This window comes from Cibotium barometz, chromosome 2 (assembly GCF_041138505.1).
Source record: "Cibotium barometz isolate CiBa-2024 chromosome 2, ASM4113850v1, whole genome shotgun sequence".
NCBI classification, from domain to species: domain Eukaryota; kingdom Viridiplantae; phylum Streptophyta; class Polypodiopsida; order Cyatheales; family Cibotiaceae; genus Cibotium; species Cibotium barometz.
Window position 1 is genome coordinate 25,563,154 of NC_141047.1, and position 13,696 is coordinate 25,576,849.

At 45.5% G+C, this 13,696-nt stretch overlaps 1 protein-coding gene across 1 annotated transcript in view; it reads right to left on the bottom strand.

The window, feature by feature from the left end:
- Positions 1 to 13,696, bottom strand: part of LOC147640858 (alpha/beta-Hydrolases superfamily protein) — a 45,267-nt gene that overhangs the window by 12,328 nt on the left and 19,243 nt on the right. The window contains exon 4 of the mRNA XM_086816106.1: positions 2,268 to 2,438. Within this exon, the coding sequence (XP_086672232.1) occupies positions 2,268 to 2,438 (171 nt within the window). The remainder of the gene's footprint in view (positions 1 to 2,267; positions 2,439 to 13,696) is intronic.

The following is a 13,696-nucleotide window of genomic DNA, read 5'->3' on the forward strand; positions in this document are numbered from 1 at the left end:
CTCTCTCTCTCTCTCTCTCTCTCTTGCAGACTATGGTAATGCTCTCATCAGATAAAATCAGGTACAGCTGTGTGAATTTCATGCTTATATGCAGAGGCTAGTTGCCTCCTTGAACAGGAACCGGTGTAGTTAGTTCCTACACCAAAGCAGGGACGGAAGCGGGTAATAACCTCTTCAATACAACGCTGTTTCAGCATTGTTTAGGTGCTGTTTTTGGGCTGTTATGTTGCCCGGTTGATGCCAGAATGCAGTAGGACTTTGCTAAAGTCTTCCAGGACAGTACAAGGGTTAATTTGGGCTGAAAACAGAGCTGAAAACAGGTCTGTGCAGAAAATTACAGCAAGCTGAATTGTGATGTTTTGGACTCCATTGGGTAGTCTGATGCCTATGAAAGTGAGCCTGTCAATTGGGACTCATTCTGAGATGTTATGGAACAGTTTTAGTGCAGTTATGCTGGCAAATTTCTCCCAGAATTTGTAAAACTCAGCTGGTGCAAGTAGAGTGCTCTGTTGCACTCATGCTTTGTATTTTTCCAACTTTTTAACAATAAAGAAATACCGCAAGGAGCGCCGGACTTCAGGGCCAATGTGTTGTTGAGCGAGGGAGCGAGGATTCTGTGATTGTGTGTCTGAGTAAGTCCAGGTTATTTGTGAATGAATTACCGCTTTATGTGTCCATAGACCGGTTTTAGTGAGGGAGAGGGGGAGGAGGGTTGCCATGAGGGTGAGTAAGGGAGAGGGGGAGAGAGCACATGAAAGGAGAGGCAAGAGAGAGGGAGTGTAGGTAGTGAGGGAGTGGTTGGAGAGGTAGCAAGGGAGTGAGAGAATAGGGTGAGAGAGTAGGGGTTGATGAAAGGGGGGAGGCACGAGGAAGAGTGGAACGGGGAGAGCTGTTGCAAGGGGGGGTAGAGAAGGCAGGTGAGGGAGAGGGAGAGAGAACGAACTGAGGAGGGAAGAGAGCTATGAGGAAGCGAGAGAGAGAGAGAGAGAGAGAGAGAGGGTTACGGAAGCCGTAGAAGGGGGGCGGGAATTCACTGCTGAGAGGCAAGGGTTGTTTTATAGGAGGGGGGGCTTGAGGATGTGTGAGTGAGGGAGAGAGAGAAGAAATCAAGACATCGCTAGCCGGTGGGAGAAGACGAGGAGGAAAGTACACGGCAACATGGGTTGGCCGGTGGGAGAGAAGGCAAACGGGAGAGGAGGCGACATGGCTGGCTTGTGGAGAGGAGAAGGCAGGCAAGTCTGCGCAGCACATGGCTGGCTTGTGGAGAGGAGAAGGCAGACAAGGCGGCAAGTCTGTGCAGCATGTGGGAGAGGAAACGACGAGGTGGGAATCTAGGCATGCTATTGAGAAGGAGACGATTAACATGTGGGGGGGGGTGCGGGACTCGAGAAGCCAAGGAGAAAAACGACAGAATTTTACATCCTTCCTCCCTTAAAGAAATTGAGATTTCCTCATCTCGAAAATAGGTAGGGAAAATCTTAATACAACATAGATTCATCTTCCTAGGTAGCATTTTCTGCTGGTAAATCTTTCTGAGTGTCCTTTCTCTAGAACTAAGGATTTTGTTTGGTTGAATTTCCAAAGTCCTATGGGATGGCATAACAATTTGCTCATCATCTAGGATAATGTCAAGACTAGGTACGCACGCTTTCAAAAGGCTTACATGGAATACATTATGGACTTTCAGATGAGGAGGTAGCAATAGCTCATGCCAGGCTTCCATGCAGGAAGCTCTAGATCTCTGATTCGAGCCTCATGCAAAAAACGTGAGAGAGAAGAAGAAGAACTCGAGAATAGCTAACACAGATCTAGCTTGGCATACCATGTTTAACCACCCAACTATTATATATACCAGTGACCCCGGGCGTCCAATGTGGGAGCGTGGTCAGAGAAGGTGGTGCCTCGTAAGATGCCAACATAGCCTTCCTAGTTGCATGCCCACCTGTCAATGTTGACGTGATCCAACCTGGCTAAGTTGAGATCTGGGCCAGGCAGTCCGATCTAGAGAAGAGGTGGTTGTAAGGGGACCGCCAACTCTGGCAGATGCCATACATCTTTTCCCTTAATAAAGATTTTTTTATTAAAAGAACAAGTTTTGTCCATATATTAGGTTACGTGACATTGGTATGACCCTCAACAATGTACAGTAAGCGTTCTCAGACTTTGATGACTTGCTGTGAGTTTATCGTCAAATTAACTTCTAGCTCCTTGTGCTATACATGCATTGGATCACATGCAAGATTTGCAAACAAGAATCACTTTTTTACCTATTTCCCACCAACACAGCCTTATCCTGAACAACGTCTTTGATAAAGTCTGCCACTTGATCTTTCCAAAGAGAGGGATCATAGTCAATTAATGCCTTGTCACTCCATCCAAATCCTAGGAGATCCATAGCATAGACCTTGAATTTCTTGGAAAGCTCAGGAATATTGTACCTGCCCACATCCAAAAACACAATTAAAATTTGGCTATCTACAAAATGACTAGTAAAGATGAGGCTAAATTACCACTGCTTTCTTTCTATTGATTTCTAAAAATTGAGAGTTACAAGAGAAATCTTGAATGAAAATAACTTGATAATCATGTTAATCTGAAACAAGAAAGGCTGATCAAAAGAACACTGGGAAGGAAAGAACAGGAGAAAGTGCTCCGAGAAGCACTTTACCCAAGAAAAAGGCGATCAGCTGCAGTTGGGAGCCTTTTTTCATGGGAGAATGTGTTGCCTGGAGCACATCAAAACCCTAGGGAGATCCATAATTCCATTTTACTGGCAAAAAGGATGCAGGTAGGCACGTATTCTCAGGTTGAAAGCACCATCCTTCACTATGCCTGGAAAGGGAAGACAGGGTTGTCAACGCTTCAAAATCCCTGCAGGGAGCTCAGTTAGTGAGCATTTGCAGGTAACTTTTTCCGAATGGAGTGACCCAGAACATTGGCATTAAGATCAGTTATTTTAGCACTTTTGGAAAGATAAAGAAGGCTTGGTGCATCCAATCATTTGACTTACCTGACTCTTACGCTTCTCAAGGACTTACAATGGAGTAACCCAGGACATTGGCATTCAGATCAGTTATTTTAGCACTTTTGGAAAGATAAAGAAGGCTTGGTGCATCCAATCATTTGTGTTCCTGTGTGGGGACTTGACTCTTACGCTTCTCAAGGACTTCAATGTGTGTGTGTTTCTGTGTGATTTGCAGACTTTCTCACTTTTCTTTGACTGTTTCTGAGGAACTTTAGTATGTGTCACAGGCTGGCACGTGTAATACAGAAAACCAGTGGCCTGAATCACAGCATACATTCAACATACATCTCAACATAAGCATGAATCAACACATCTGTCACATACATCATGTACATATACATCCTGAAACCACATTTGATAATCTTGCACATGACACAACACTAGGGGCTGAAGTTGGGCCAGCCCCACCCTGAGGTATCTTTATTACCAACAGAGTAATCTCTTGTACAAGATGCGGGTGCCCAAGAGTTCCACTCCTCTGATGACACTAGATTTATCTAAATCTGTGTAAAACAAAGCAATACAAGCTCTCGGTCACCAACCAGAGCAAGGTAGCCACCAACTGCCCAATAGAGAAAACAAATCCTCGGTCACCAACCAAAGTCACCAACTGATGTCCAAATAAAGCCAACCCTCGGTCACCAACCAGGGCCAAAGCAGACACCAACTGTTGTGCAATGAAACCAAGCCCTTGGTCACCAACCTGGGCTTAACAGTCACCAACTGTTCCTTAGTTTCACGGCTGTCCACACGATTGTGCAATTCAGCAGCTCCAAACAGGCCAAAACAGCACTTAGACCAATTGTTTTGCATCCCATGAAGTTGTGTTGAAGCTTGGCACGACCTGTGTCTATTCCATCTCAAGGAAACCCATGAAGTATGGCTGAGATTTTCTGTAATTTAGTACAGCCAGCCAAATGTGTGGATAACTTGCATTGACACCTAAACAAGCTCAATGTTGCATATAAACACCAACCAGGGTGCGTACATACTAAAAATATCAAATCCCCTTCTCTGTTTTGAGAAAAACCAATAGTAAAAGTTCTCTAATTCCTTTGATTCTTGTCCAAATTGAGAGACCATGCATTCATTAGCTTATCATTGATGTCTACTAACTCCATGTAAAAGGAATTAGACGAATTATTTAAGTTGAGAGAGTAATTAGCTGATTAATCACCCTCTATTTCACTAATCACTATAGATAGCCTGTTTAATCAGCTCCATAATGTATAATTGCTCCAACCAATCATATAGCAACCTCCTCAAGTATGTGTATCACACAATTGCTAAGCAAATTCTGAATTCAATCAATCAACCAAGTAGAATTTGGCCTCCACTTTTCAAAAAGATGAGAAAACTACTATGTTTCTTCCCTACAGGCTGTGCCGCCTCCTCCTGAGGTGATTTGACAAGTTTATCACTGGCTAGCACCTATTTCTTCCAATACAATATGAAAAAAAAACAAAACATATGCTGAATTTCGATGTCAATCTTCAGCACCAGAGAGCATTCCCAGCATTAAGCACATGTAGGACAACCATGGACATCCCAGAGCACTCCCACATCAGCCCAAGACAGCCCTGCTGCATCTTCATCTTCCTTCTGTTTGGCTCACAGAGCAAGTCGACCAGCTCTCAGAAGCCACAAGGGAAATCAACCAGTAGCAGTTCACAAGCCAGATGGTCTCCGATCAATAGAGGATGTCCTTGCCACAAATCGGCCAGCACTCCCCTACCTCCGGATGCCCTGACCAGCAGCTTCTTAGGGCTGTAAACAGTCGGCCAGCATCAAAAACAGCCACCAGATGAAGTCGACCAACCTTGGCCACACCCCTAGTTGAATTCCGTCACGGTAGGTACTGGTAGATGGCTATAGGAAGTTGTAGAATTGGTCAACCAGCTCCTCCTATGCACAAAAAAGCAAGCGCCTATCCACTGGAGTTCCCTCCACTAATAGAGTCTCCCCGCTGAAAATAGCTTAATTGTGTGCTTTTTTGGTCCAGAAGGACGCGCCTACAAGCAATTGGCCCAAATCTTGTCGAGTGCCCATCTATTGGCCGCCACGTGTATTAAATTGGTCTTGCCCAATGTGAATAACTCCGGTTCACTTATGGACTTGCAGTATGTGAAATCATAAAGCTGTAAATTGGGTTTTTTGAGGACACTTACCACTTGCAAAACACATGTAGACCACCTGTCAATCCCAAACAGGTGTGCACATACATGTCAAAAGGGTGCCCAGGTGAAGGCCTTGGGCTGTTAGGGTTAGGGTTAGGGTTTGGAGGTACAGCAAACACAAGCGTGGGAAGCAGAGAGAGAGAACACGACTCTTTTGTGTATTCAGATAATGATGTGAAGTACAATAGCCACATAATAAAGTGACCTAAAAGGATGTGTTCACATGTCCAGCCATAAAATGTGCTGGGTGGACCAAAACACTTATAAACTGTTTATAAGTGTAACTAAACTAAACTGGGGAAAAAACCTCCACTAACTGAAGTAAAAAGTGCCCCAGTAATCTACTGATGATCACTAGCACTCCTCTGGGTGCATACACAGCATAAAACCCAACAAACCCCCCTGGAGTGATATGTGATCACTGTACATCATCCACCAAAAGGAAACAAATTCAAAGCAGTGCGGAATGCTTCGAATTTCGGACGTGGTAATGCCTTGGTGAAGATCTCTGCCACATTCTGATCTGTAGGACAGTAGATCAGACTGATATCTCCTGCCTGGAGTCTCTCCCGAAACAAAATGATAGTGAATCTCAATGTGTTTCGTGCGAGCATGAAACACAGGATTCCTGGCCACAGCAATGGCACTTTGACTATCAGTATAGATAGGTGTAGGCTCCTCCACTGAAATATCCATATCAGTCATGAGACGACGCAGCCAAACACACTCAACAGTAGTAGTGTATGCTGCTCTGTACTCTGCCTCACAAGACGAAGTGGCCACTGTGGTCTGTTTCTTGCTTAGCCAAGAAATGCATGAAGAGCCAAGAAAGAAACAATTTCCACTAGTGGAATGTCTGGTATCAAAATCACCAGCCCAATCTGAATCACTGTAAGCGTATAACTGCATGTCACTCCCCTCAGGATGAAGCAATCCGGTACCCTGCAAATACCGGAATACACGCTTCACAGCTTGCCAATGTGACAACCGCGGGCTGTGCATGAATCTGCTCAACTGAGAGACTGCATACTGAATGTCTGGCCATGTAGTACACAAGTAAATAAGACACCCAACAGCCTGAGCATATGTAGTGGCATCAAAGGAAATACTGTCATCTTGTAGTGACAGTTTCATCCCTGGCTCCATAGGAGTGCTAATAGGATTGCAATCCTGAAATTTAAAATTCTCCAGAAGTTTAGCAACATACCGAGATTGCAACAACCCAATGCCTCTGTTATCCTGCACAAACTGTATGCCCAAATAGTAGTGTACAAGCCCCAAATCAGACATGTCAAATGTCTGTTGCAGTATCTCTTTAAAAGCTGTAATTTTGTCATCATTTGATCCCATGAGCAAGAGATCATCTACATAAAGACTGATGACCAGCAGATCTTTCTCTTCTTTCTTTACATACAAGGTGGCTTCTGATGGACTGTTCACAAATCCTTGAGTAAAGGTGGAGAAAGATGCACGCCTCCTCCGTCCGGCCGCTCTATGAGGAGAAGGCTATCTCATATGGGGGGGAGGGATAACCACATAGGTGAACTGTAATGCCAAGTGGGATCACCACCTCTAGCTGTGACAAAAGGGCCCGGCCGCCAAAGCCTCAAGAAAGCTTCCCTTTGCTTTTGCATGCGGTCGCAGCCACCTTGCAACTTCCCCCACTATCCGCGGAGGGTATGAATGATGTCTAGCCAAATGCTCCTGATGGACTCCGCAAGTGGAGTGTGGGTACCCTTGATGGCTTCGTTGCATCGAGCTCTCCAGATGTGCGAGGCTGCAATGCTGCTACAAATCTCCCATCTCTCGCACGACCCGGAGTCCAGTGATCAATAGAGATGGGGCTGGGACTAGAATTGCCGAGATGGGAAGGTGAGAGACTTGAAGGGCTAGCCCCCCACCTTCCTCCTCAGAAGCCATGATGCCTCAGCCTCTGTGGCCCAAGCAACAGTGCCCCATGAAATGATACGGGTCGAGGTCTTGTCCATCATGAAAATGCAGAAAATTCACTGCCAAACTTGTTGAGCCTTCGGGCAATCCCAAAGACAATGTCGTTGGAACTCCTAAAGATGGCCGCACCTTAGACAAGCTGCTAGTCGACCGCCAATGGCCAACCATGTGCCAACCAGAATCTCCAAGGGACTTGGCAAGCCCTATGCTCATCGCTCCCCATGATACATGAGGTCGGGTCCCCAATATGTGGCCATTCGGTAAACAGATTAGGGGGTTCCAGATCATGGGCTGCCAAAGACGCTCCTCCGAGGCTACCGACAATGATAGCTAAAGGGCCGGCCTGAGGTGATCCCAGGCACGAAGTAGGTTGGCTGCAAATCTGTCCTCGAAGGCAGGGATAAAGCCGCAAGCCCGCATCTGTGTGAAAATCCATCTGGTCTTTGAGGCCAGAGGCCCCCCAGGCTCAGAGTACAGGCTGAAATCCAGGCCAAGAGGAAGTCCTTCCAAGGCTCACCACTTGGAAGAAGTCCTCTAACAATCAACTTGCCCAGCAGGGTGCGGCTCTGAATGGCGGGGTCGATAATGCGTAAGCCCCCGGTGCGTCGCAGTAGAAAGGTCACTCTCTAGGCCACCTTGGCCCGGGCTGGCCTTCCATGGATCCACTCCGCAGGGAATCCCATCCAGCATATCGTGCCCTCCAGAAAGCTCTTGTCAACTCTATCATAAGCTTTCTCAAAATCTAGCAGGAGAACAATGAAGTCCTGTTGCCGTATCCTAGCCGAAGCTGGGGCCTCCCAAGAAGTTAAGATATTGTCCAAAATGCTCCGATCCTAAACAAAACCTGTCTGAGTGTCATGGATCAAGTTGGGGAGGAAAGGCTGAAGTCTCTAGCTGATGGCCTTGGCCAAAATCTTGTAGGTGGTCCCAAGGAGGGTGATGGGTCTCCACTGCCGGATCTCCAATCTGTCACCACCCTCCTTAGGAATCAAATGAATCAAACCCTTTGAGAGCCTCTCTGGCATGGTAGCTGTAATCTCATTGAAGTTTGCTTGAAGGCCACCTTCCATGAGATCCCAACGTCGAAGGAAGAAGCAAACTGGAAGTCCGTCTGCCCCTAGGCATTTTCCCCTAGTAAGGGCTGACAGAGGGGGTCAATAAGAAGGTCTGGAGAGCGGGGGGAAACCACCTCTCTCGTGTGCTGCCAGACTCGCTCTCGCGCGTCCACCACCTATGCGGATAATGGGGCACCTTCGAGGAGGGATCTCAAAAAGTCCATAGCAATGGCTCTCACATGGGGGGGGGGAGGGGGGGGGGGTTAGAGACGATAGCTCCATCCTGGCCATGCAATCTATGAATACCATCTGTCCTCTTGTGAGGGCTCCCAGGGATGCACCCAAACTCTAGCAAGTGCCAAGGGTCCGGTGTGAGTGCCAGGATCAACTCCTCCCAAGCAGAGTACTCTGTGGCTAAGACTGTAGCCGTGCCTCCTCCGAGTCTATCCTCTACTGACTCAATCATGTTGAAGTCTCCACCCATGCACCAGAAGTTAGCTTGAGGAAGGGACTAACGGATTGTACTCCAAAAGGTGGCTCTAGCTGCTGCGACGTTTGGGGCATAAACATTGAGGAAGCCCACACAGTCCTCTCCAATTCTAATGGTAACCCATTGAGCACACCGAGTGACTATGACACCTGAGTCAGCCACTGCCGGCAGGAGCTGCTCACTGATAGAGATACAAATGCCCCCCTTGCATCCCGAAGAGGCCAAAAGAGGGAGACCAAAAAGTGTGACTCTTGCCAGGTAAAATCTTCCCACAACAGCGGGTACCCCCCTTGGAAAAATGGTGCTCCTGTAGAAAGAGAACGTCGATGGGTCCCCCAACTGTAGCTATATGGAGCTCTCCTCTAAAGGACACCTCGCCTTTGAAAGCACTGAGGCCCCCCCCAAACCCTGAATGTTCCATGAGGCTATCCGCATATCAATCTTTGTGGGAGGCGAAACTAGCGGAACTGCCCTCCACTCAAGAGTCTTGGGTGTGGGTTTGGACGGGGAATAGTCATAGTCGGTCCTAGGGCGAAGGCGCGCCAAGTGGGTGCGGATGCTGTCCTCCATGTGTCTCCACTCTGTCCGAGCATGGGAGTAGGCATACTTTGAACTCCATCGATCACAATGAAGATATTTGTAGGAGGGGGGAGAGGGGTATTGCAACAGATACATGAAGTAACACAAAAAGCAGCACCTCCCAATTGGAGGACACCACCTCCCCGTCCTGGTCTTTGTGGCCTGAGCCTCCTAGCTCCATCCGAGCTAGGGGCCAAAGATGGATGAGTACGTCAGTGATGTGTAGATATGAATTGGCTACTTTATTTGTAGATATGAATTGGCTACTTTATTTGTAGATCAGTTATACAGGCTTTATGGATTGCCTGAAGAAATAGTCAATGATTAGGATGCAAAATTCACTGCAAGATTCTGGCAAGATAATTTGCTAGATTAGAAACCAATTTAAGCATGTCTTCTTCATATCATCCAAAATCAGATGGTCAACCGAAAGAAGATATAGGTGAGCTTTTGGAGGATCCTACTATATATAGGCGCATAGTGGATAGCTTGATCTACATGACCATTACCAGGCCAGACTTGAGCTATGTTGCAGGCTCCTAAGAAGCCACACTTGGATGTGGCTAGACGGGTTCTCAGGTACATAAAGTCCACAGTTGGTTATAGACTTTTCATGAGGTTGGTACAAAGATACAACTACATGGGTACAGATTGGGTTGGTAGTGTCTCAGACAGGAGATCTACCAGTAACTTTAGGTTTTCTTTTGGGAGTGTTGATGTGAGTTAAATAGCCGACCGTTGCCTTGTCAAGTACAGAGGCAGAGTACAGGGGTGCTGCTATGGCAACTTGTGAGGTAGCTTGGTTTCAAAAGCTACTTGGTAATATGGGTGAGCCGCGGATAGGGTTGTTGCCATTTACTGTGACAACATGAGTAGCATGCAGCTAGCCATTAACCCAGTATATCATGCAGATGAAAGCACATTGAGGTTCATTATCACTTTGTGAGAGAGAAGGTTCTAACAGGTGATGTAGATATGGTATATGTCAGCACAGAGGATCAAGTGGTTGACATATTCACAAAGGCACTTGGCACAGAGAAGCTCCATAGGTTTAGGAGATTACTTGGAGTGCAGCGTGTGGACTTGAGCTCGAGGGGGAATGTTGAGATATTGAGCTCAACTAGTGCTGCGAACATTGATGACCCACATGGGTGATAGCTTCCACACTTATGCCACTGGCATGGTTGGTGAGATTATAATTGATATGCTGCCAGTGGATGACAAACTGTGTGACAACCACTTTGAAGTACTAGAGTTATGGCATAGTTATAGCGCCAGCTTATATAGTCGGGTTCATACTATGGACCGACCATTGTATGTTATAGTAGGAGAGTACTTTCCCTTAGTGTATATACTCTTATCTTTTTAGTTTATGGCTGTAGAGAAGAGAAGAAGATAGAAGAAAATTCAGCCATCCACCTCTCTGGAGTCTTGATCTCTCTTGTGTGTGTGCATTTGCTGGCAAGGAACTCAAGCTCTCCCTCTTCTCCGCCATCTCTTTAACACCTTGGAGGAGAGGTGGGCTCAAATCCACTCTACCAATTACACTCCGTGCTAGTACTCTGACCACACACCTTGGAGCAAGGGTGCGATCAAGTTCACTCTCCCACTTACACTCCGTGTTGGTTCTTTGACCACACACCTTGGAGCAAAGGTGAGCTCAAGTTCACTCTACCACTTACACTTCGTGTTGGTTCTCTAATCACACATTTGGAGCAAAGGTAGACTCAAGTTCACTCTACTACTTACACTCCGTGTTGGTACTCTGACCACACACCTTGAAGAAAAGGTGGACGCAAGTGTGTAACACAAGATAAGAATCACTCACAAGCATAGTCCTAGTGCTCTATAAACATTTTTGCTACACATAGTTTATAGGCATTTCGGCCACCAATAGTTTTGCAGGCATTTTGGCTGCCAATAGAACTCCACAGAAACATCCTCAATACATGATTTGTTGTGCACTCCATGGATCCAATACGTCCCAGTGAAGGGAGCCATAAATCCATATGATAATCATGTATAGCATAATACTCGGATTTTCAACCATTGACAATGTTTTCCCGAAACAACTCAAGGTAAACAATTCACCCTTCTCCTTGTATACACATACAAGGGTAAGCACTTATCCAAAATAAATATTTGCTAAACACAAAACAAACAATAATGGAAAAGTACTTATCTCTTGTTTGTCAAGTTTGTTATGAGTTCGGAAGATATTTTGATAGAATTACCCAAATAACAATAAACACGTCCAGATACAAAACTGAAGTCCGTGCTCCCAAAATAGATTCCATGAACTCATATATCCATAAGCCAAACATGCTTCTACTCATGCTGCTCAAGATACATGTCTGCTTCCATAAGTGGATAGGCTCACAATGTTTAACTGCACTAATAGCAAATGTTTATACCCCCATAGGATCATCTTGTTGGAGAACGCACAGGCGGAAGCATAAACAAGACAAGAGAGAGAGCTTCTGGACAAGATCACCTTTTATATAGAGGCCGGAATGGGCCACCCCCCCCCCCTTCCAAGGAGTATTTTATTACCCAAGGAGAAAAATATATGTGCAAGCTTTGGGGGAGCACACGCTCTAGATTTATCCACATACAACCATGAATAATTCATATGCACGAACTGTCATAAAAAAGGCCCATGAAAATGCCAAGAATAGGTATATTCCATGTGGATATCAGCCAACGTAGCTTATCCAACAGTCCACATAGCCATCCATATGACTAAATCATAAGCCAATAAAGCTATCCATGTACCCATATGGCTGAGATACAATACCCCATGGCAATATCAAGTGCCCAATGGCTCAAATACATGTCCAATTGCTGTAGCAAGTGCCCAATGGTTGTCCATAGATAACCATTAAAAAGACAAATGCCCAATGGCTGAAAATCATAATATAATGATCAAATACCCTTGCCTTCAAGATTTCTTCAGAACGGAAGCCTTCATAACAGTCTCCAACAGTTGGTATCCTTCATGGGCAACCTTGCAAAGAAGAGAAAGAGAGAAACCAGCATTAGGGCAGCCTGTAGCGATGTTAGAGAGCCATAACCTTGGAGTAAAGAACCACCAAGAATAAAGAAGAGTTTCCAATATGATAGAGGGTAGTTTGCAGCAATACAGCCTGTTCAAATGAAGAGAGAGGGCTCCAATTTATAGATTTGGGGCTCTCATGAGCTAGAATGGCAAGTAAAAGCTATAACGATAAGTGGAGAGCTGATGTGACAAGTGTGAGGCCACTTGTTTCAATTTGATCCACGGTCGTGCAACATGTCCCAATTTAAGAGATGGTTCCCACCCATAAACTTCATCTCTAAAAATATCTCAACTCGTAAATATTTTGTCAACGGTGCTTCAGCAAGTCCCCCCATTTTCTTGGCTTCCATGCGGTGTTGTCCAAAAATAATAACCCTCCTAGATTTTAGGAGTATGTACTTTATTAGAAATGTATGTGAGCACCATGTAGAACCATGTTTCAATACTAGATCTCTCCCAAATACTTGGGAGCTTGCCATACATGCTTTCCACTTGACACTGAGCTCCAATGCCCATTTTTGTGTCCAAGAAACCATCTCAAGCGCATAGACCAAGTTTCAAGCGCTAGATCTTTGGTACTAGATAATCTTTCATTTCCCAAACCTTGTACTTTCCAAATATTTAGACATCCTTGAGTCCACCATACCCCTTTCATACTGGGAAATGTCCGGACTGGTGACACTATCCAAATAGCATCATGTCCCCGATTCGTTCAAGGTACCCCAACAATAAAATCCATTCAAATAATTTGCCATGTGGCTTTTGGTATCTCTAAAGGATGAAATAAACCACTTTGTCTAAGGCGATTAGCCTTATTCACTTCACATTGGTTACACTTCTTTACATAATCCTCTACAAAGGACCGGACCTGTGGCCATAGAGATATCTCTTGGTGACCAACGCAAGAGTTATGTGCATGCGTGGGTGCCCTCCACTTGGGACATCATGACATTCGAAGAGTATTCTCTTTCACAGATTATCAACATCCGGCACACAAACTTTATCTTTTCGCATTAATAATGCATTACTAATGTTGTAGAGCTATCTTCTCTTCGACATGGCTAATCTGAGTATCCAGACCTCCCAAAACACTTGAGCTTCCACCAGTCTGAGCGAGCTATCTTCTCTTCGACACGGCTCATCTAAGTACCCAGACCTCCCAAAACACTTGAGCTTCCACCAGTCTGAGTGAGCTCCCAGATCTTTCCAAAGCTATTTTCTCTTCGACACAGCTCATCTGAGTATCCAGACCTCCCAAATCACTTGAGCTTCCACCAGTCTGAGTGAGCTCCCAGATCTTTCCAAAGAAACGATCTTCCTGGCAAAGCTGCTAAAGAGAAAAATCAGTTGATATCTCAGCCA